Source organism: Lissotriton helveticus, chromosome 8, assembly GCF_964261635.1.
Source record: "Lissotriton helveticus chromosome 8, aLisHel1.1, whole genome shotgun sequence".
Lineage (NCBI taxonomy): Eukaryota > Metazoa > Chordata > Amphibia > Caudata > Salamandridae > Lissotriton > Lissotriton helveticus.
In genome coordinates, this window is record NC_136069.1 from 59,010,696 (window position 1) to 59,035,255 (window position 24,560).

Consider the following 24,560-nt stretch of genomic DNA (forward strand, 5'->3'; position numbering starts at 1 on the left):
TTGGTCTGCTGCGCCACTGCTGGCTGAGACTGCTGGGATTGTACTTTAGACCCTTGCCTTGACGACACCTGTCTCGATGTCGAACGCCTGTGAGGAGAAGTCAACGGAGGCCTTCTCGACGTTGAGCGTCGATAGCTGGACGCCGACGGAGGGGGTTTTGATGCCGAATGCCCTCGACTGGACTTCAATGGATGTCTCGACGTCGAACGCCGATGTCCTGGCGGCGACGGAGAGTGCCTCAATGTCGACCGTCGATGATGGGACACCGACGGAGGATGCCTCAATGTCGACCGTCGATGACTGGACGGCGACGGAGGATGTCTCGTCTTCGAACGCCGTTGGCCTGGCGACTACGGAGGGTGCCTCGAGGTCGAGCGTCGATGACTAGCCGCCGACGGAGGATGCCTCGACGTCGAGCTTCGATGACTATACGCCGACGGAGGATGCCTCGACGTCAAACGCAGATGACTAGGCATCGACGGAGGCTGCGACGTCGAAGACTGGACCTAAGGCTTCAACGGTAGAGGCCTCGATGTCGAGCTCCTCTGCTCCAACCGAGACCTCTCTTGACGCTGCACGTCGCCCAGTTGACGGCAGTGGAGTTACCTTGACTCTCGACGCCGAAGTCTTCACTGTCGAGGGAAGTTGACTCGTCGTCGGTGGAACCTTCGACGTCGATCCCGACGCCGCAGGAGAGCAAGTCGGGACATCTCTCGACGTCGACCGCGTCCTCCGCTTTTTCTGTCTCTTTGGAGACCTACCTCTCTCAGAAAGTCCATAAATTCGAATTCTTTCTCTTTCCTTGAGAGTTCTCCTTGACAAGGACTTGCAGTGATCACAATTTCCTGCAGAATGTGTGTAAGGAAGACAGAGGATACTCACAGGATGTGTATCAGTCCAAGCCTTTTTCTTCCCACAGGAAGGGCAGGAGTCAAAAAGCGAAGGCATTTTGACAAAAAAATTTACCTTTTTTTAGCTCAAAAAAAGCAGCACTATCTCTCTGAGGCAAAAAACAGTCGAGTGAATACAAAAATTGAAGTAAATCACCAAGAATTTCTGACAGAAAGTCACAAAAAGGTGGGAGTTGTTTGACCAGGGTCCTGACAGAAGGAGCCGGAAAGAACAACTGACCTAACTGTCACCCCTGAGGCATGATGGGAAGCCGGGGGTCATGCCTGCCTTAAAGGCACGGTGCCAGTTTTTAGCTGAAAATGCTTTCAGTTTCTGTGTTATTGCTTCTCAATGCAGCCTATGGCTGACAATGTCTTTTATGAGCAATTTTCAGGATTTATGAGTGGTTTTACTTATTAAAACACAAAGTTCAAGGACTATTTGACCTAATGTGTTTTTTTGTTCCTTACTAATTGCTGTATTTATATAAGTGTTTACATTGTCTAGCCTTGGTTTTGGGGCTGCATTGGTGTGAGAAAAATAATATATGTATGTACATATATGGGGAGCGAGATATATGTGTTTTTACATATATATTTTTATATTGTTTCCAGGGTCCCGTACATGGGCGGGAATATTCAGTGCTTATGACTATTGATGAGGATCCCCTGGAAGAGAATCAAAAGTTAAGGAAAATGGAGCTAGATGTCTCTATCAGATACCGCTCACTAAGTGTGTGTGGGGTAAGTATGCAAGGAAGGGGAGGAGCTTTGGGTGTGGTCAGGAAAAGAAGGTAAAAGCCAAAAGAGAAGGCGAAACCACACTGAGAATGGACAGAGATCAGAGGAAGAGATCATGGCAAGAACCCCTAAGGGATAGGTCAAGAGTCTGAGGAGCATCAGGCCACTCATGAGTAGCTTTCAGACGGGTATGAGGAGATCCAGAAGAGTCCAATGTCAGGTCGTCACTGATGGCTTCAGGAGAGGGCAGGTGGCTGTGGTGGTCTGTTGTCAAGGATACTGACACATAGTGAAAGACATCTTATGGAGTTCCTTCTCAGGAAGCCTGATGGCAGGGATTAGCATAGGTTACTGGTACTTATGCAGGAAGGAAGTCAGTTAAGGATGAGTCTTTCATTGGTTTTACAGAAGTAGAAAGCAAGGGAGATGGGATGGTAGCTGGAGAGAGCAGAAGGAGTAAATCATGAACCAAAAACAAAAGCTGTTACAGCACACCCATTAATAAATATATCCATCAAAAAACAGTCTTGGATAAATAGTGAAAATGTCTAATTCCTGATACAGTCCTTGGCAGGATTTCACATTAACAATCTAATGAGACTACAGGTGTACTGAACATGGAACCAGTCCAAAAGACGTCATCTGTCATTAACTCTTTATTATATTTCTCAAACAGTTCCCAGCACACGATTTAGCTGACACGTGTTTCGTCTACTCTTAAACTTTTTCAAGGCACTATGGGAATAAAAACATGAAGTAATCCAGTAAGAGTGCTTCGCAGGCCAACATATAATGATGAGTCCCAAGCCGAAAACTAGAGTCTGACTCACTCTGCGGAACAGCGCGAGTGACGGTAAGGAGTGTGGACTTCCCTGTTGGAACGTATGGCCTGCTGTGAAATGTATGGCCTGCTGTGATAACGACCCATTCTTAAATATCAAATGGGCCAACTCACATCCGGTAATGTTCTAGGGACCAAAAGTATCGTCCATTGCAATAAACATTAAGCAAAACCGTGGAGCCAATGTTGAAAACAGGAGGTAAGATCTTGCTAAGTTTGCGATCTGACAGAAGTCTGCACCCACGGCAACGTGTGTTGCTGCTACCCGGATTTTGTTTTTGGTTCATTTGGATGAATATTAATTCTTAAAGTGCTAACATCACCTTTGGATAGTAGGTGTATTAGGATACTTTAGCACCCAGAACAAATTTCAGTGATAAAATTATTCACACTCAAATTGTGGTAAGGTGTACAAAACAGATTAATATTGATTGTGAGGTATATTTCCCTCATAGGGACTACTACTACCTATTTCTCCTCTTTACAAAGAAGGAGTAAATCATGCCTGCTTCACTTAGGCAGTCTGTTTACTTCTAATCTAGTTTGAGATTTATCAATGCAATGCCATTGTGTCCAATTGGCATTACAGGTCGCTTTTATCTCTCTGTCTATCTAGCAAAATGCAACATGCCCAACAGATCTGAAATGGACATCCCAACCCCTGAGTATATGGATGCAGTGTGATCTGGGATGAGTAAAGTCTTGTTCCCTATTGAACTGTAAGAAAAGATCTCTGAAGGAGCAGTCAGAGAGTTGACCATTGGCAGTGCGACAAAAAAGCGTGCATAGCACATATTAACACTAGTGCGCCAGCTCAGTTCTTGCAACCTCTAGTTAACAATGGTGTGAATTGTACCACCCAATCCTAAATGAACAGAATTCTGTAAAAGATATTTCTACTCACACGTATCAGGTCTGGTCCAACTGTTTGATGAAGCTCATCCACTGCATACTTGTGTTCATCCTAGAGGCAAGAAAGACACAGGAACAGGTTAGGGAAAGAGACTCTGCAGAATGTAGGTGAAAAATGTACAGTGAACCTGAAATTTAGACCAACAGGACATGGAGGTGCCCTTTGCTGTGTTCTGCTGCCACCTCAATGCGAATGCTTCAACATGAGGCAGAATTGCTGGGCACATGAAGGGCTGACTTACAGTTCAAGACTGGGGTATCTGTAAACAGGGGCGACCCTGCTCTCCAAATGGTATCTAAACCACACTCAAGAAAACAAGTCACTTACATGTAACTTCAGTTATCCAGTATTGCTATCTTTCATAGATTCACATGCTTGAATCATCCCTGGCGTCGAGGTAGGAGTCTCACAGTACAAATAAAATATATATACATAAAAGTAATAAAACATAATACAATTGGATATAATGCACTGCACAGTCACTAAATTAGCCCACCTTTGTCCTTTTGTAAAAAAGAATCTAATCAGAAACACAGCCAATCACTCTAGCACCCGTTAGAACCCTCCACAGAGATTCAAGCTTAATTGACAGTAAGTGATAAGGGAAGCCTCTCCGGGGAGGAGGGTGGGTCGCATGTGAATCTATGAACGAAACCAATACTGGATAACTGAATTTACAGGTAAGTAACTCGTTTTCTTATCCAGTATTGGTGTATCTTTCATAGATTCACATGCTTGAATCAGAATAGCTACCAGTAAAAGACATTAGTTTTTTGGTGGATGATGAGCATCATACGAATCACATTAGATACGTCGTACAAGATATACATCAATATATCCAGAACATATGCAACACAATATGAGAGAAGCATTATGCATAAGACAGTGTTAACATGTAACATAAATAGCTTTCATAGGCATTGAATATAATTATCACCTCTCAACAGAGACTTACCTTATTGGAAAAGGCTGCGTAACAAGACTTGACTAGCAGCTGATTCAGCTTCTGTAGCAAGATCTAAACAGTAATGCTGTGTAAATATATGCAAATTTTTCCAAGTTGCTGCTCGGCAAATTTTGTCAAATGTCAATTCAGCAAAAAGCGCCACTGATGATGACACTGCTCTTGTGGAATGAGCTTTAGGCTTGACAGACAGGATTTCCTGCTTTAGAGTGACAAAATTGAATTGCTGATACAATCCACCTTGCAATTATTGGATTAGTCACTGCTGTACCTGGTTTTTATCCACCGTATGACACAAACAATTGATCCGACCTTGTAAATATTGGATTAGTCACTGCTGTACCTGGTTTTTGTCCACCATATGACACAAACAATTGATCCGACCTTCGGATGGGTTTAGTACGTGATAAATAGAATTTGAGACACCTCTTTATATCCACAGTGTGTAGAGCCTTCTCAGCCGGTGTAGAAGGACTGGGAAAGAAAGTACGTTGGATAAAAGGCTCATTAGGATGGAAAGATGATGGAATCTTAGGAATAAACGTAGGGTTCATTCTGAGGAGAACGTAAACATTGGTAAAACGTACATATGGTTGTTTGCTAGTAAATGCTTGAATTTCGCTGACTCTCCTAGCGGAAGTAAGAGCCAACAAAAGAGAGATTTTCCAAGAGAGATATTTAAGTTCAGCTCTGTGAATAGGTTCGGAGGGATGCCTTATGAGCAGCACTAGAACCAGGTTAAGCCTCCATTCAGGAGGAGGAGGACTAATAGGAGGAAAAGCTCTGAAGGGACCTTTCATAAATTACTTGACCTGACGGTTAGAGCAAAGAGAAATGCCAACTGAAGAACATCTGCAAGTAGAGATGGCGGGCAGATGTAACTTAACCAATGGGAACACGAGGCCAGACTTGGCTAGTGAAAGAAGATAAGGAAGAACCTTGTCTGGAGAACACTCCAGGGGATGTATATTATTATCAAGGCACCATGAACAGAAACGTTTCCACTTCAGAAAAAAGGTCTTAAGCGTAGATGGTGCTCTCGCCTTAGCAAGTATATCTCTACAGTCCTGAGGCAAATCTAACTCCTTGAATTCAGAGAACTCAGAATTCAGGCATGTAGCTGCAGTGGGGCTGGTTGTGGATGGAGAATCTGGCCCTCTGCTCAATGTCAAAAGTGTTGAAGACACTAGGAGGCGATATAGTCTGCATTCTGAGAGCAGGAGAAGCTCTGTGAACCAGTGCTGACGTGGCCACCGTGGGACAATGAGAATCATCCGGCACTGTTCCATTTTCACTTTTCTGAGAAGTCTCAGGAGTAAAGGGAAGGGCGGGAATGCGTAAGTGAAAATCCCGGCCCATCTCATAATAAAAGCGTTTCCACAAGATCCTTTCTATGGTTTCCAGCTGGCATAGAATGGGCTTTTCTGATTTGTCTCAGAGGCGAAGAGATCGAAGTTGGGCCTGCTCCACATCTGGAAAATGTGTTACAGGACTGACTGGTCTGGCTCCCATTCATGGCAAGAATTCAACGTGGTGTCCGCTAGACTATTGTTTATTCCCGGCAGGTGTTCCACCTGTATAGAAATGTAGAAATGTGGTAAGAAAGCAGCCATTTCCATATATCTTGAGCTTCCTGAGATAGAATGTGAGAGCGTGTTCCTCCGTGCTGGTTAAGGTAATGCGGGCAAGTGGTGTTGTTCATCCTTATAAGGACCAAGGATCCTTGAAGTCTTGCAAGGAAAGCCTGTAAAGCTTGAAATATAGCCCGAAGCTCCAGGAAGTTGATGTGCATTTTTGCCAACGCTTTTGACCATCTCCCTCTTATGCGGAGATCTTGAAGGTGCGCACCTCATCCTTTGAGAGAAGCATCTGTAGTAAGAATGAACTCCGGTGTTGGAGGAAGGAAGGTAAGTCCGGTTGAGATATTGTTGGAGCGTTGCCACCAAAGCAAGGCTGCCCGTATGACCAGGGTTATCCTCACCAGGTCATTGAATGATCCCGTCACTTGAAGCTATTGATTGTCTAGCTCTTCTTGAATAAGTCTCATTCTGAGACGAGAATGAGGTACCAAAAGCATTGCAGAGGACAACATCCCAGAAAAAGCGTTACCGAAGGTAAGTAACTTGTTCTTCTGATGGATACATCTGCCAGTGGATTCCTCACCTTGTGAATAGATTCCCACATCAGTCCCCCGTCCCGGAGTCTCCTATACCAGAAAATCCTGAAGGACAGAACGCGCAAAGAGGCCTTCCCTCCTCACTTCGGTATCCAAGCAGTAATGCTTCGCGAAAGTGTGGAGGGAGGCCCAAGTTGCCGCTTTACAAATATCCTCAACAGGTATTGTATTGTATTGTATTGTATTTATTATTTGTATTGTGCAACTGTCACCCTACGGGTATCCTGGCACCCAAACAGGAAGTAGTCAGATAGAACAACAATACACTGGCTGTCATGACATATAAAACAGCCGCCAGATCTATTAGATAAAATCAAGGGGAATATACTTTGGCAAACAGCCATGTTTTCAGGCTCTTTCTGAATCCTAGCAGAGTGTCAATTTGCCTGATGTTCTGGGGAAGCTCGTTCCACAGCCTAGATGCGGAAGTGCTGAAAGCTCTGCCTCCCATCCTCGATCTCCTGATCCTGGTGGTTGCTGCCAAACCCAGGCTAGAGGAACGCAGGGACCTGGTGGGCTTATACCAGTTGAGCCTTTCCTGTAAAGGAATAGGTCCCGTGTTGTGCAGGGCTCTATACACAATACATAAGGACTTAAAAGCGACTCTACTCCCGATTGGCAGCCAGTGTAGATCTCTGAGCGCCAACGTAGTGGAAGAGCGGCGAGGTCTTTTAAGTGCCAGCTTGGCCGCTATGGACTGGACCCTCTGGAGCCCCTGTAAGATGTATAAGGGGGCCCCTAGATATAGGGAGTTACAGTAGTCCAGTCTGGCCAGGATCACACTCCTAACCACTAGCGGTCTAGACTCATCAGGCAGAAGGGGCAAAATCTGTCTGAGCGCTTTAAGCAATCCAAAGCAGACACTGATGGTTTTATTGGTCTGAGAAGTCATTTGGAGATCCGCATCAAACATTACCCCTAGATTGCGCACGGTCTTGACTGGGATGCAAGGATCAGCTCCCGGCGCAAGCCTGATCTCGTAGGAAGGTTGCTGACTCAATTTGGCTGACGAGCAGTAGACTACCTCTGTCTTACCATCGTTAAATTGGAGGGAGTTTATTTTCAGCCACCTGGAGACCCTGCTCATGCAGTTCTGAAAGGTCTCCATGGTCCCCGCCTGTCTTCCTTCTAAGGAGAACACCAGTTGGGTGTCGTCGGCGTAGTTTATCAAATCTATTCCATAGGATTTGATCATGGGGATCAGAGGCTGCAGATAAAGATTAAAAAGAATAGGGCTGATCGAGGAGCCCTGAGGTACTCCATGACTGACTGGGGACTTGGGAGATGAAAAAGGTGCTAGGGTCACCACCTGTTGTCTTCCTGTAAGGTAGGATTGTATCCACCTCAGGGCCTTGCCCTTCACGCCTAGTTTTTCTAGCCTACTTAGCAGAACTGCATGGCTAACCGTATCGAATGCGGCCGACATGTCCAACAGCACCAAGACTGAGGAGTTGCCAATGTCGGCTCGCATTCGAAGAGTGTCCAGCATGGTTGCCAATGCAGTTTCTGTTCCGTGGCCTGGGCGGAAGCCAAATTGGTCCTTGTCCAATAGACAGTTGTCTTCCAGATATCCTGACAGGGATCTACTGAACACCTTTTCCACGATTTTTATCGGGTAGAGCAGGAGGGATATGGGCCTGAAGTGCGCCGGAATAGTAGGGTCCAGCGAAGGCTTTTTAAGCAGGGGGGTAACCACTGCCTGCTTCCATGCTTCTGGCACTGTGCCTTCCTCAAGGGATTGACGGCAAATCTGATGCATCCAGGGGAACAACTGTGGCTCATATTCCTTCCAGATCCTATGCGGAAGGGGGTCTAGAGGCGACCCTGATGACACATTATGGGCCAGACTAAAAAAGAGCTCCTCTGTAAGAGGGGTGAAATTTTCCAATGATGACAATATTGGTAGAGGTTCCTCTTCTTCTATCTGTGCCACTGCCTCTTTACAGCTAGCCCTTTCCTCCTTCAGTCCCCCCACAATTTTAGCAATCTTTTCCTCAAAATGGAATGCAATCTCATCACATAGTTCTTGAGTAGGAACCACCTTATTACTCATACAAGTGGGGTGTGAGACATCCCTTATGATATTAAAAAGGGTTTTAGTGCTGTTAGGGGATTGAAGAATAGTAGTGGCATAGAAGAGTGCCTTAGCTTTGGCAATAGCTCCTTTATATTTTGCCTGTTCCATTTTCAGCAGTTTTTTATCCGGCTCTGAATAGCATCTACGCCATTTCTTTTCTGCCTGTCGGCGTGCATTGCGTAGGGATTTCAGCTCCTCATTAAACCAGGGAGCAGATGGTTTCCTCTTATTTTGTATATTTTTCAGAGGGGCAAATGTATCCAGGGTATTTATGATGTGTTTATAATACTTTTGATAGTTCAAGTCTACCGATTCCTCTGGATCATAGGATATATTGCTTATAAATATAGGCTTTGTTTTATCCTTTGGTAATTTAGACCAATTCCGTCCCTTCCTATAAGTCACCGGGCACTCACTTCCGTTCCCCTCAGGGAGTATGGAGATCTGTAAATGGATAAAGGAGTGGTCGGTCCAGCACTGAGGTAGGATATCAATCACCTTAGTCTCGGCCTGGTTGGCAAAGACCATGTCTAGGATATGTCCCCCTGAGTGGGTTGGTTTTTGTACCAGCTGATCAAGGCCCCAGTTAACACAGATGTCCTTCAGACCCCTCAGATGGCTCCCCAAGGACCCATTGTCCCATAGATTAAAATCTCCAAAAATCAGTTACACCCCTAGACAAAGCAGATGTTGAAGACTTAGCTCTAGTAGAGTGGGCTCTTATACCCTCTGGAGGTTCCTTACCAGCCAGGGCGTACCAGATCTTGAGGCATAGAATTATCCATCTCGAAAGCGTGCGCTTGTGAACAGCTCTTCCTTTCTTCCAACCAGCAAAACCAACAAACAGCTGGTCATCAACACGTTAGTCCTATCAAGATAAAAGCTCACCGCCCTCTTAGGGTCCAGACGGTGAAGCCGCTCCGCCTCCATGGAAGGGTGAGGGGGAGGATAGAAGGTAGGATGGGTAATGGACTGTCATAGATGGCAGGGAGTTACCACCTTAGGCAGAAAATCAGCCCTGGTCCTAAGAACCATTCGTTCAGCATGGATGGTCAAGAATGGGGACTTTGAACTAAGAGCTTGAAGCTCACTTACCCTCCTTGCCGAGGTAATTGCAACTAGGAAGACGGTCTTAAAAGATAAAAGTCTCATGGGACACTTGTACAAAGGTTCGAAAGGAGAACCCATCAGAAATGTAGGCACAAGATTCAAGTCCCATTGAGGCACAATAAAGGGATTAGGAGGAAATGTATTTGTAAGGCCCTTTATAAACCTCAGAACCACAGGAGATTTAAATAAAGACGGCTGATCCGGCAGGCAGAGAAAGTCGACAAGGCCGAAAGATAACCTTTGACCGTAGCCACAGCAAACCCTTGCTGAGCCAAAGTAAGTGCAAACTGAAGAATATCAGACAACTGAGCCCTCAAAGTATCAATGGACTTCTCCCCACACCAAGTAACAAATTTAGACCATCTGTAAGAATAGATAGATTTGGTGGTATCACGCCTGGCCGATAGAATGACATCCACCACGTCATGTGGGAGAGACAAGGAATTCAGGTTCCCTCGTTCAATCTCCAGGCATGAAGGTGTAAGGTCTGGAGGTGGGGGTGTAGAACCTGCCCCTCCATCTGAGAGAGGAGATCTGCCCTGAGAGGGAGACGGAGCGGCGGGCACGAGGAGAGGTGGAGAATATCTGTGTACCACACCCTTCTTGGCCAATCCGGGGCGATCAATATGACCTGGGCCCGGTCTTGGCGAATCTTCCTCAGAACCCGAGGAATCAAGGGTATGGGAGGAAACGCGTAAAGGAGTTGCGAGTCCGAACTCAACTGGAACGCGTCCCCCAAGGCTCCCTGCATCGGAAACTGGAGGCTGCAGAAGGACGGGCAGTGAGCATTCTCACGAGTGGCGAACAGGTCCACCTGAGGAGACCCCCACGTCCGAAAGACGTGATGAAGCCTCCACTCGAGGTCGGCTGAGAACTGCCGACTGAGACTGTCTGCACGCACGTTCAGAACTCCGGCCAGATGATTTGCCATCAGACAAATCTGATGATCCTGAACCCAGGACCAGTGACGCAGAGCCTCTCTGCAGAGACACTGCGACCCTACTCCTACCTGCTTGTTTACATACCACATCGCGGTGGTGTTGTCCGTCAGGACCTGAACCGACTGACCGCGAAGGGAAAGGAGGAAGGCCTTGAGCGCCTGACGAATCGCCAGCAATTCCAAAGACCCTTGATCTCCAGATCCCCCAGATGAGCACCTCACCCTAGAGTGAACGCATCCGTTATCACTGTGACCACCACTGGAGAAAGTTGGAAAGGCTTTCCTTGAGACAGATTGCCCTCCACACTCCACCAAGACAGATCCGCTGCAGTTTCTCTGGAGATCCTGATGGACTCCCTGAGATCTCCGTTGTGTTGATTCCACTGCCTGCGGAGGCACCACTGGAGTGCCCTCATATGCCAGCGTGCATGGTTGACCAACAGAATGCAAGAAGCCATCAGACCGAGCAGACAAAGGACCTTCAGGACTGGAACAACCGCTCCATTGTGAAATAAAGGAATCATTTCCTGTATGTCGCGAATCCTTTGAGGTGGAGGGAATGCCCGACCAACAGTAGTATCCAGTACTGCACCTATGAACAGGTTGCGCTGGGAGGGAACCAGGTGAGATTTGGTTACATTTATTGCAAAACCCAACCCTGTACCTTCTTGCAACCGCCCTCGAAACAGCAGGGGCTGTAAGCGGTCTTTGCCAAACCTCAGATATATGGTCCGCCAAAGCATCATTAAAAGGGAGCATAGGCTCGACCACAGAGGTAGGCGAATGAAGGACTTCAGTCAGTAAATTAGCTTTATACTCTGCAGTTGGAAGTGTTAAATTCAACAAGTCTGCAGTCTTTCTTATGACCACGTGATAAGGTGTCACATCCTTAGAAGGGGTGTCAGAAATAGAGGCCAAATCCCAATCAGGGGACAGTTCAAGGCCACTAGCCTCTCTCAGATCATCGAAAAGATCCTCTGAATCCTGCAGCTCACCCTCTTCCATTTCTGCTTCACGATACTTCTGCTCTTCCAGAAGTCTCTGTGCCACACGCCTCGACCTCTCCTTCATGAATGAAGTCGACGGATCCGGAATCGACTCCGTCAGAGCCGGGGCTGGCGTCGAGCCCGAAGCCGGAGGACCAGACCGCTGAACACGAGGTCGGATCGGATTCGGCATTGGCGTCGAGGGTGTCGGCGTCGAAGATCTTGGCGTCGAAGGCTTCGGTGGAGCCGAGTAAAGCCAAGGCGGCGTCGGAGCCGGCATAAAAGGCGCAGGCGCATAAGTCTGGGGGATACCCAGATTGTATGCTAATGGACCCGTGGGACCAACCGGTGCACCAGAGGGGTACATAGCTCTTGAATACACTCCATACATAGCATTCAGGAGTAGGAAAAGCTGGATAAGAGCCCACAGGTTGCTCTGGAGGGAGCGGAGTCTTCTCGACTTCGGCTTCAACCTCAGGCTGGTGAACCGGGGTCGACGAACCCGCAGGCAACAGAGCCTCCTCTTCTCCTCCATCTTCTTCCTCTCCCTCACCCTCCTGGTCAGAAGAATGAGTCGGAGCCGGAGAAGGATTTGACGTCGGCTTCGGAGAATGAACAGGCTAATTCACCGGAGAAGCCTCATCTTCGGAGACTTGAACTTCCGGAGTCGGAGCCTCCACATCTTTGTGAAGTAACTTCACCTGCAACTTCGGTCTTAAGCTCGAGTCCATCCCCAAATGATGACGAGACTCATGAGATCTCTTCTTGTGCTTCTTCCTCGATGACTTCGAAGCATGCACCGAAGACGACCTCGAGCGTGACTTCGAGGAAGACCTCGACCTCGCACTACGGGTCCGTGACCTCGACCTCTTCTTGTCCTTCCTGCTCTTCAACTTTGCAACAAGGAGTTTCGCCTCCCTCTCACGGAGAGTCTTAGGATTCATTTTCTTACAGGAAGAACATTCCTCGACGTCATGGTCCGAACTCAAATACCAGATGCAGCGGATCCGTCATAGACATCATCTTGCAGCACTCTTCGCAGGGCTTGAATCCAGTCTTCTTTGTAGACATTTCGACACAAAGAAGCAAAAGGACACCGAAATGAAACAAAACAGTAACAAAGTTACCAACAGCTACAGAGGATCCCTAGAAACCGTTAGCGTTGACGACGCGGAAAAAAGGGAACTGATGTCATCACGTCGGCGTGGGCCTATTATGGAGTCGGTGACGTCAGCGGAGTCGCGCGTGGTGTCTTGCCTCTGTGACATCGTCCATGTCGGCGCGAAGCTACAAAAAGAATTTCCGAATGTTGCTGACGCAAGGGGATATTCACAAGGTGAGGAATCCACTGGCAGATGTATCCACCAGAACACTGTGCACAACACTACAAGTACCAACAGTATATGTCCACATGGAAAGGTTTGTGCTCTGCATAGTGAGGTCTGTCCAGCACATCACCGCTACACTTGGTATTGTGTGCATTATTATTGATGGGTGACTTGCGTCCTTCACACATACTTGGTTGCCACATCTCCCAACATTCAGCTATTGTGTGGCTGAGGAACCATGCTGTTTTTGGAAGGTCCGCTGTCCTGTTCTGCACTGCCTTGGCGGTAGTAGGGAGGGGGGTGGTCCGGGGAGGAAGGTCCTGAGGGTGGTGGCAGTGGGTGTTGTGGCCTTCTTGGGTGTCGGAGGTGCATGATCAGTATCTCTATGACATGTCTTCAGATGTGATTCTGGGCTGGGCTCCCTTTCACACTGTAGATAGTCGTCCTGCTTTACACCAGTAAAAGGCAGATGTTAGATTCTTACTGCTAACACGGCTTATCACCTGTTTTTGGATTGCACCGCAGATTTGGCTGCTCGTTGAAAATATCAGGAAGTGGTGTTTTTGTGTTATTTTTGCACGGGAACGCCTACTCTGCATATTATTAGCGTTAGTTGTTGCGATACTTTGTGGCGATTTTTTTTGCAGAAGCTAGTGCTGGAAAACTAGTGATATCGGCTGTTGTCACCAGTGATGTCACTGACCATGTCATAAGTTATGTGATATGTGACGTCATCAGCAGTGCATTGCAGGGGCGCAAGTTATCGTTAGTTCTACTAACTATAACGTTCGAATTTCTCTGGTTTTGTACGAATGAAATGTGCAACTAACTATACCATCCCTGAATCCTAGGTTTTTTCAAGTGAAAATATATATATTATAACAATAAAACAACAATGCAGCCTTCCAATAATCAAGGACTGAGTAATGCTATAAGAATTTCCTTTGCACATATATACAAACAAAAAATGCAGGGAAAAACAAAGTACATTTGAAACTGCTTTAATGCACAGTAGAAAGCATAATCCTGCAAAGAGGAGTGAAAGCATTGCCAGCTCACAGGCTATATTGTAGAAACCTTAGTGTAAAAATCTAAATGATAGGAACACATAGAAAACTGGCACAGTGCCTTTAAGGCAGCCATGACTCCTAGCTTCCCATCATGCCTCAGAGGTGACCGTTAGGTCAGTTGTTCTTTGCAGAGACCCGAAGGCCTGGGCACAAAGAGATGACATTTACATTGATCATTTGCCCGGGGAGGCGGAAGGGTTGCTGATGACTTTTATGAGGATACCCCTGGAAGAGAACTAGGATTACAGGTAAGTAACTTATCCTTCTCTTCCAGGGGATCTTCATCAATAGTCACAAGCACATGAATCGAGTAGCAAGCCCATCCACTCTTTCTGCGATAAACATAAACTCAAGCAGAAAAATACATTGAAAAAACACAATAACTTCAATCAAGCTAGCATTGGAACAAATTCCTCAACGAGGCTTGGCCTACTCGGGTATCTGCTCTGGAGTCGGAATCAAGACAATAGTGTCTTGTAAATGTGTGTATTGATTTCCAAGTTGCTGCCTTGCAAATCTCAGCCATCGGTGCCTTATGTAGGAAAGCTATTGAAGCCGCTTTTCCCCTAGTGGAGTGAGCTTTTGGGGAAACCAATAGAGGCTTGTTTGCCAATTGATAAGCCAGCTTAATTCAGGACACTATCCACCTCGAAATGGATTGTTTTGAGGGTGGGAAACCTGTCCTAATTGCACCATAATTTAGAAATAATTGGTCAGACTTTCTAATGAACTTTGTTCCCTCAAAATAGAATTTAAGAACCCTCTTAAGCTCTAGTGAGTGAAGAGACCTTTCTGCTTAGAGTAGCCGGATTGGGAAAAAAAGAGGGGAGAGAAATTGTTTGGTTGACATGGAAGTCAGACACCACTTTTGGTAGGAAAGAAAGATGAGTCCTGAAAACCACCTTGTTGTGATGAAAAACCGTATACGGTTCCTTAGAGCAGAGTGCCTGGATTTCACTTACACTGCGTGCTGACGTAATAGCCACTAGAAAAGCAACTTTAACCGCATGCGTGCGGCCGCTATTTTCGCGCTGTGCGGCTTTTTTTCAAAAGCCGCGTTACATGACGAGCTGAGCTCGTCATGAGCATGCGAGCGGCGCAACTCATGATGAGCTCAGCTCGTCATGAGCACGGAAGGGGTTAAGGTCCTGTAATGTGGCCTTATGAATGGGTTCAAAAGGAGGACCCATTAATTTGGACAGAACTAGATCCAACTCCCAAGGAGGAGAAGGAGGTCGTACAGGGGGAATAACATTCTTCAACCCCTGAAGTAAATCCTTGATCACATGAAGCTGCAAGAAAGAAGGTTGGTTAGGTGATTTTCTGTAGGATGTAATGGCAGCCAAATGAACCTTTATAGAGGTGTACTTCAAACCTGATTTGGCCAAATCAAGGAGATAAGGCCCACTAGTAGGATTAAAGCCATTACGCATACACCACAAGTAAAACCTCTTCTATTTAAAAGAGTAAGAACTCCTTGTGGATGGTCTCTTTGACTCCCTCAAAATGTTCATACAGTCCTGAGGGAGAATCGGGTGGCCGTATTGCAGGACCTCAGGAGCCATAATGCCAAGGTGAGTGAGGGAAGGTTGGGGTGCAGAATCTTCCGCCCCATTTTGGTCAGTAGGTCCGGTCAGCACGGAAGCTTCCTGTGAGGACACATTGAGAGCTTCAACAGGTTGCAGATACCACCATTGGCGAGGCCAGTCCGGTGCTATCAGGATCATCTTCATCCTGGATCGGATGAGTTTGGTCACTGCCTTCGGGATGAGAGGAAGGGGCGGAAAAGCGTAAGCAAATGTTCCGGACCAGTCTATCAAAAGAGCACTCCCTCTCGTTCCTGTCAGGCTCTGCTTTCTGACCTCTTCGGGGCTGTGTTGCTAAGCCTATTACCTCCCCATCAGAACCGCCTCAGAGTCTGATAGATATGAACAGACAACTAAGGGTGTTCAACCAGGGAGGGAAAGGAAGGGAACAGCAGGGAGGGAGACCTGAAATGACAAAGAACAAGTGGGTTTAGACAAACCCCCCCTTAACCAGATAATACGTGTTCTCTCTCTCTCCTCTATACAACCCAGGGAATGACCCTTTCCCTCTTAAGCGTACCTGTAAAGGAAAAAACGTATGCAATTCAATAATAGGCTCTCAAGGTTGAGGTATCAGGCTCTCCACCCAGCTGTAAGGGGAACAAAGCACAAACACGTTGTTTTATATACCTAACAGACCCTAACACATAAAAGGGGCTGTTCGCAACTCCAGATATTGGCCACACCTACCTAATATGCATTGAGTGCTTTCTTCAATGGGGGGAGATAATCTTTTCTACGTATACCTCACTTGGAGTCTCCTATGTACACAAATCAAAAGAAACCAGGAAACATGTGGTGGAAAGAAAACAACAATATAACAACAGTAATGGTTATTTCTTGCAACCTGGTGTTAGCGAGGCACACCAACCAATAACCATACACCCAAGTTCCTGTTTGTAAGGGCAGTGCCTGTGTAGGTTTTTGTTTCACACTCCCTACCAAAGCAACTAGAGTCTCTTCTCTAGAAATATTCAAATCAAGTTCCAAAACAAGGATAACGACTTCCTTTACTTTTATATCGTAATTAGGCAGGTAGTGCTTCCCCTTGCTGATATCGCGCTGCACCGAATCGTGCAACCCAAATTCAAATGTCAAAAGCTCCCAGACGCCGAGTGTTCCTTTCACACCCAGCGCTATGGTTTTCTCCTTCAGCCAATGGAAAAAACCCCAATGAATAACAAGCGCTACACGCCCTTGCGTGCAACCAAAGCGTCCCTCGAGAATCACGGCACTGTAAACAACAACTGAATTGTTAGTCCGCTTGCTTACCGACCTCCTCCGCTTCTCACCCAACGCTCCAGAACAAAACCAGAATTATCGGCGAAGACCTCTTCCTCCTTCCGGTCTTTTGTTGATCGTTGCGCACGTTCTTTGCGCAACGTGCGTAACGTTCTCAGGCTTGCCGGGAGTTGTAGTTCGGTTACCTCCCGTATCTCGAGTACAGGAAACGGGTTCCGAAAACCCCTCAGGCTGAACATGACAGTACATCCCCCCTTACAAAGGTACGGAAACAGCCGCAGGACGTTCCGGACACAAGCAATGAAACCTGGCCACCAGTCTGGGAGCATGGACCCCCCTCGCCGGCTCCCAAGAGTTTTCCTCCGGACCATAGCCTTTCCATGAAATCAGATAGTACAAGCGGCCCCTCACCAACTTAGAATCAAGTACCCGATGCACCTCGTACTCTCTGTCCTGCCGAACCCAGATGGGCAGGGGGGCACGGCGCACAGGACATCGCGATGGCTTCAGGAGAGATACATGGAACACAGGGTGAATCCTAAAGTGAGCGGGCAGCCTTAACCTAACCGCCACCGGGTTCACATGTCCCAACACCCTGTAAGGTCCTATAAAACGAGGATTGAACACGCTATGTTTTTTGAACGTGATGTGTTTGGTAGACAACCATACCAAGTCCCCTTTCTCATACTCTGGACCAGACCTGCGGTGTTTGTCTGCCTGTAGTTTGTATAGAGCTTTAGCTCTTGTGAGGTTTTTCCGTGTTGCCAAGAGTACCTTGCGAACCCTCAACAACCTCTCCCTGACTTCGGGTATTTTAGTACAAGAATTTGGTGCTAACATGGGAGTGAACCGGGGATGAAAACCATAGGAGCTAAGGAATGGGGAATGAAGGGTAGATGAATGCTGTGAGTTATTATAGGCAATTTCCGCCACCCATAACCAATCCACCCACGAGTCCGTGTTTTCCTGCACGTAACAACGAAGATACTGTTTCAATGTTTGATTCAGCCTCTCCGTTTGTCCGTCGGTTTGCGGATGGAAACTGGTAGACAAAGAGGACTGAATTTGCAATTCAGAACACCAGGCCTTCCAGAACTTAGCTGTAAACTGTGCCCCTCGATCAGACACAATATCCTTCGGGAGCCCGTGTAACCTGACTATATTTACAAGGAGAATGTGTGCCAACTGGCCTGCCGTGGGGACCTGAGAACAAGCTACGAAGTGCCCCATTTTGGTCAAATAATCGACTACTACTACTATGGAAGTTTTCCCCTGATCTCTGGGAAGACCCACTATGAAATCAACGGAAAATCTTTCCCAGGGGAGTTCCGGAGTGGGCATGGGTTGTAACAGTCCCTGTGGTTGTTGCCGATCAGCCTTCATCTGAGAACACTTTGTGCATGCTGCAATCCACTGACGTAGATCCGGCCGAACCGTCGGCCACCAGAACTGTCTCATGACTTTCTCAAGTGTCTTTACAAATCCCATGTGCCCTGCACAAGGTACTTCATGGCACCACGAACACACGGTTCGTCGTAAAGGAACCGTAGGAACAAGGATCTGTGCTCCCCGCATCGGGATCCCCTGTTTCATCTTCCACTCAGGGTGGTGGCGTAGCCACGTTCTCCACACACATGTTTGACTCCCAGTTCTCACTTTTTCTAGAAAGTCCAGTGTTTGTGTGGCTCCTACTACTTTTGAGGGCTCAATGATGGTTCGCACGGGGGTCTTGGAATGTTGACCAGGATTTTCCTGTCTTGTTAGTGCGTCTGCTTTCTTGTTTTGAATGCCGGGTCTGAAGGTTACTATAAACCGGTACTCCTCAAAAAACAGCATCCACCGCAGTTGTCTAGGTGTTAAATGTTTTGCTGCCCGGAGGAATTGTAGATTTCGGTGGTCTGTGTATACTGTGATCTGATGTCTTTCTCCCAATAGCCAATGTCTCCACTCCAGGAATGCATCGCGAATGGCCAGCAGCTCCTTTTCCGCTATGGTGTAGTTGTTTTCCGCCGGGCTGAGTTTCCTCGACATATATGCAATGGGGTGCAGCATCCCTGAGTCTTCTTCTCTTTGAGAAAGCACTGCTCCCAAAGCAGCTTCAGAAGCGTCTGCTTCTACAATGAACGGCAGTTCAGGGTTGGCATGCGCAAGCACTGGAGCAGCTGAAAATGCTGCTTTCAGATTGTCGAAGGCAGATTGTGTTTCCTCCGTCCAATGGAAACTTACGTTCTTCCTCGTGAGACGTGTTAAGGGGGCCACCATCCCCGAAAACCCTTGAATAAAACGCCTGTAGAAGTTCGTCCTTAACATTAATCGGGCGTGGCCAGTCTTTAATTGCTTGGACCTTCCTTTCTGCCATCACCTGGCCTGAAGGGGTGAGCATAACTCCTAAGAACTCCACCGTCGTCACGTGGAACTCACATTTTGTGATTTTACAAAACAATTGATGCGCTTGCAAAGCCTTTAGAACTAAGCGTACGTGTTGTACATGTTCCTCAGTGGAACCGGAGTAGATAAGTATATCGTCGATATACACAACGACATGTTTGTCCAAGTATTCTCGCAATACCTCGTTGAGGACGTATTGGAACGCGGCCGGGGCGTTGCATAGCCCAAAGGGCATGACCAGATACTCGTAGAGTCTATACTGCGTCTTGAAGGCCGTCTTCCACTCGTCTCCTTTCCTGATCCTAACAAGGTGGTAAGCTCCTCGAAGATCCAACTTAGTGTATATGGCAGCGGATCTCACCTGTTCTAGGAGCACCGGAATCAACGGCAACGGATATTGGTTTTTGACGGTGATGGTATTCAACGCCCTGTAGTCAATGCAACACCTTTTCTCGCCGTTCGCCTTTGGGATAAAGAATAAAGGCGAGGCTGCAGGAGACCTGGACGGCCGGATAAATCCCAATGCAAGGTACTTATCTAGGTAAGCCCTGAGGGTTTCGTTTTCCGGTAACGTGAGGGCATATATTCAACCATTGGGAATGACTGCCCCTGGAACAAGGTCGATGCGGCAATCATATGCCCTGTGCGGAGGAAGCGTCTCAGCTTCTTTATCGCAAAAAAACGTTTCAAAGGCTCTGTAACATGGTATGTATGTATGTATAACCCACTTATAGAACGCTACTGTCACCCGACGGGCATCCTGGCGCTGTGATCAAGCAGGTCCCCCACCACAGTTAAAAGCCTTGACAGCAAAAAGGAGAGTCTATACTGGTCTAGGGAACAGGTAAGTTTTTAATTCTTTTTTAAAAGACAGAAAGTTTCCAGAGCCCCTAAGTGACCGTGGTAAGCCGTTCCACAGCTTGGATGCCGTAAAGCCAAAGGAGCGGCCCCCCATTCGCTTTCTCCGAACTTTGGGAACAATAGCCAACGAAGCAGAAGCTGACCGAAGGGCTCTGGTGGGGGTATACCAGGAGAACAGCTCCTGTAAAGGTAGAGGCCCCAGTCCATGCAAGGCCCGAAAGGCCAGGCATAGAGCTTTGAACTCAATCCGCTTGGGGACGGGAAGCCAGTGCAAGTCTCTGAGTGCCATGGAAGACGAGTCAGAACGTCGGCGGGAAAGTGCTACCTTGGCCACGAAGTTCTGCACTCGTTGCAGCTTACCTATTGCTTTGGAAGGTGCCCCCAGAAGCAGTGCGTTGCAGTAATCAAGTCTGCTCAAGATGACACTGCGCACTACTTCTGGTCTCGCGTGGGCAGGGAGCAGAGGAAGAATCTTCCACAAAGTACGCAGCAAGCCCATACAGGTGGAAACTGTTTTATCAATGAAACCATCTAGTTGTAGGTTCGGTTCCATTGTTACACCCAAATTCCGAACTGATGTTGCAGCAGCTGGCGTGCCTTGGAAGGAAGGGGGCCAAAAGTCCTGGGGTAATGGTCGAGGGGCTCGGTCAACTGAGCAGTGCAGCACCTCGGTCTTGGCGCTGTTAAATTGCAGCGAGTTGTTACTCAGCCAGGTGGCAGTGGTGACCATGCAACGGTGAAAGGTCTCCCGAGACACCGCATTCTCCCCCTCAAAGGAGAAGATGAGCTGGGTGTCATCAGCATAATTGGTGACTGAAATGCCAAAAGATTTAATTAACTTGACCAGGGGGTAGAGGTAAAGATTGAAGAGAATAGGGCTGATGGCCGAGCCCTGGGGAACTCCCTGCCCAACCCTTTTGATGGCGGATTTAAAGGGGGGCAGGGCCACCACCTGCTGTCTGTTGGTCAGATATGATACCAGCCAGTCCCGAGCCAGGCCCGACACACCAGCTTCCTCCAACCTCCTGGTCAAGATGGCATGACTGACCGTATCGAACGCTGCCGACATGTCAAGCAGCACTAAAAAGGCTGCTTGTCCATAGTCTGCCCGCGAACGAAGGTCACTCAAAACAGTCACCAAGGCCGTTTCAGTCCCATGTGCTGGTCTGAAACCAAACTGCGCCGCATCCAGACAACGATTAGCTTCCAAAAAACTGGATAGATGTTTCGTGACCAGTTTTTCCAGAATCTTAATTGGAAAGGGAAGTAGTGAAATGGGTCTGTAATTAGCGGGGCGGGAGGGGTCCAGTGATTCTTTTTTCAGCAATGGGGAGGCGACCGCCAGCTTCCAGCTGTCTGGAACCTGTGCGGAGTCAAGAGATTGGCAGCAGACTGCGTGGAGAGGAGGGAACAGCTCTTCCCTAAAAGCCTTCCAGAGTTTGTGCGGGAGTACATCAAGTGGAGAACCTGGTGGGAGAGACACTTCTTTTTCGGCGGCTGTTGCTATCCTTGCAGCCGTGGCCAACGCTTGCGAAGGGTTGTGTAACCCAAGGAAACAATGGTCCTTACAATAAGGAGACACAAACTGAACCTTTCTGTTCTTCCACTGGATAACAGGTTCATGTAGTTGTAACCATGGAAGCCCCAAGATTATTCCATGTTGGGGTGCTTGTATTATGTTAAACACCATGAGTTCATGATGTGTACCTTTGTATGTTAGCCTGCATTCTGCGGTGTTATGCGTGATGGGTCCTGCCTCTAGTTCTTTCCCATCAACGGCATACACAATTTCGGGTTTTTCTTTGACAAGGAGTTGCACTCCAAGCCTTTGGGCTTCGCTACTGTCCATAAAACACCCTGTAGCCCCTGAATCCACCATGGCTCGCACTTCCTTCTCCTCCTCATCCACCAACAGTGTCATATCCATATATAAATGACTTTTTCCTTGGTTCCCATTGGGGTTTACAGAAGGGATAGTGTATATGCTTGACGGTTCCCCTTCCCCCACCTTCAAGCATTGGAGTTTCCCATCTCCTTTCCGGAGAGAACAGCAGAGGATTGTCCGAATCTCATCTCCCCTGGTTTGGGTTTGACAGGACATTCCCGTAGGAAGTGTCCTTTTTCCCCGCAATATAGGCACAACCCTTGTTTGCGACAATAGTCTTTTTCTCCGGCTGTAAGGGAGGCCCTCACCGCACCTATCTCCATGGATTCCGACGGAGGAACGGCTTTCTCTCCCAAAGTAGGACCTTCATAGGGCGTGACCGGTCGTTCTTTTTTCTTATGGTCCCCCTTGCGTTCCTTCATTCGATGGTCGAGTCCCAAGGCAAGTTCGATAAGAGCCTTACACGTCCGGGGTTGTGGATCGATTTGGGCCAGAACGTCTTTAAGGTCTTCATTCAATCCTAGATAAAACAAAGCGGTTTGTTTGGCTTCTGGCCATTCGGTTTCTGCCACCAACCGACGAAAGTGGTTTAAATAGGTAACCAGATCTGTGTCTCCCTGTTTGAGTTTCAGTAGCTCCCGATCCGCTGTGAAGGTTTCTGCTCTCCTGTCAAAAGTTTTCTCGAACTCTGCACGGAACTCATCCCAATCATAGAGAAGGGGATCGTCTCTTCGAACCACAGGGACTGCCCACTGAGCTGCCTCACCCCCTAGATACGAAATCAGGAAGGCAACCCTAGCCTGGTTTGTGGAGAACATTGTTGGTTTGCACATAAAGTGCATTAACACCTGCGTGATAAACACCTGTACCTTTTTATTATCCCCATAGAATCTTTCAGGAGGGGCCAAGGGGATTTGAGCGGGCATTTCCACCACTACAGAGGTGGCGGCGGTAGTTCCCCCACCTCCTGCTCCCGAGACATTGGGCATTCTATCTAAGCGTGCTCGCAGCTAAGCATTTTCCGCTCGAGAAGCAGCCACTTCTCTATTAGATGCCGTTAATTCCACCTAAACCTGAGCTAACGCGGCTAACACATCCTCTAAAGTTGTCATCTCAGGGATCAACACAGCCAAGAAGTGGATAGAATTCTTGGGCCGATAATTCTGTCAGGCTCTGCTTTCTGACCTCTTCGGGGCTGTGTTGCTAAGCCTATTACCTCCCCATCAGAACCGCCTCAGAGTCTGATAGATATGAACAGACAACTAAGGGTGTTCAACCGGGGAGGGAAAGGAAGGGAACAGCAGGGAGGGAGACCTGAAACGACAAAGAACAAGTGGGTTTAGACAAACCCCCCCTTAACCAGATAATACGTGTTCTCTCTCTCTCCACTATACAACCCAGGGAATGACCCTTTCCCTCTTAAGCATACCTGTAAAGGAAAAAACGTATGCAATTCAATAATAGGCTCTCAAGGTTGAGGTATCAGGCTCTCCACCCAGCTGTAAGGGGAACAAAGCACAAACACGTTGTTTTATATATCTAACAGACCCTAACACATAAAGGGGGCTGTTCGCAACTCCAGATATTGGCCACACCTACCTAATATGCATTGAGTGCTTTCTTCAATGGGGGGAGATAATCTTTTCTACGTATACCTCACTTGGAGTCTCCTATGTACACAAATCAAAAGAAACCAGGAAACATGTGGTTGAAAGAAAACAACAATATAACAACAGTAATGGTTATTTCTTGCAACCTGGTGTTAGCGAGGCACACCAACCAACAACCATACCCCCAAGTTCCTGTTTGTAAGGGCAGTGCCCGTGTAAGTTTTTGTTTCACACTCCCTACCAAAGCAACTAGAGTCTCTTCTCTAGAAATGTTCAAATCAAGTTCCAAAACGAGGATAACGACTTCCTTTACTTTTATATCGTAATTAGGCAGGTAGTGCTTCCCCTTGCTGATATCGCGCTGCACCGAATCGTGCAACCCAAATTCAAATGTCAAAAGCTCCCAGACGCCGAGTGTTCCTTTCACACCCAGCGCGATGGTTTTCTCCTTCAGCCGATGGAAAAAACCCCAATGAATAACAAGCGCTACACGCCCTTGCGTGCAACCAAAGCGTCCCTCGAGAATCACGGCACTGTAAACAACAACTAAATTGTTAGTCCGCTTGCTTACCGACCTCCTCCGCTTCTCACCCAACGCTCCAGAACAAAACCAGAATTATCGGCGAAGACCTCTTCCTCCTTCCGGTCTTTTGTTGATCGTTGCGCACGTTCTTTGCGTAACGTGCGTAACGTTCTCAGGCATGCCGGGAGTTGTAGTTCGGTTACCTCCTGTATCTCGAGTACAGGAAACGGGTTCCGAAAACCCCTCAGGCTGAACATGACAGTTCCTGGCCGTTAAAATCTGGATGCGAAGGCGTGGCATTTTTTGTTTAGATCATCTGCAAAGAAGTCGATGGATGGACAACCCCATTGATGAAAGCTGTTCACCACCACCTCGTCATTGAGCAGCAAGTCTTATTCTTCGAAATGCCGACTGAGAGCGTCTCCCTGC

General features: G+C 47.5%; 1 protein-coding gene across 8 annotated transcripts in view; it reads right to left on the bottom strand.

Moving 5' to 3' along the window:
* LOC144772352 (sodium/potassium-transporting ATPase subunit alpha-1-like) overlaps positions 1-24,560 on the bottom strand; it is a 3,188,308-nt gene that overhangs the window by 2,419,324 nt on the left and 744,424 nt on the right. For all 8 annotated transcript variants that reach the window (XM_078656610.1, XM_078656616.1, XM_078656614.1 and 5 more), the window contains one exon: positions 3,377-3,436. In XM_078656610.1, coding sequence (XP_078512736.1) covers positions 3,377-3,436 — 60 coding nt within the window. The remainder of the gene's footprint in view (positions 1-3,376; positions 3,437-24,560) is intronic.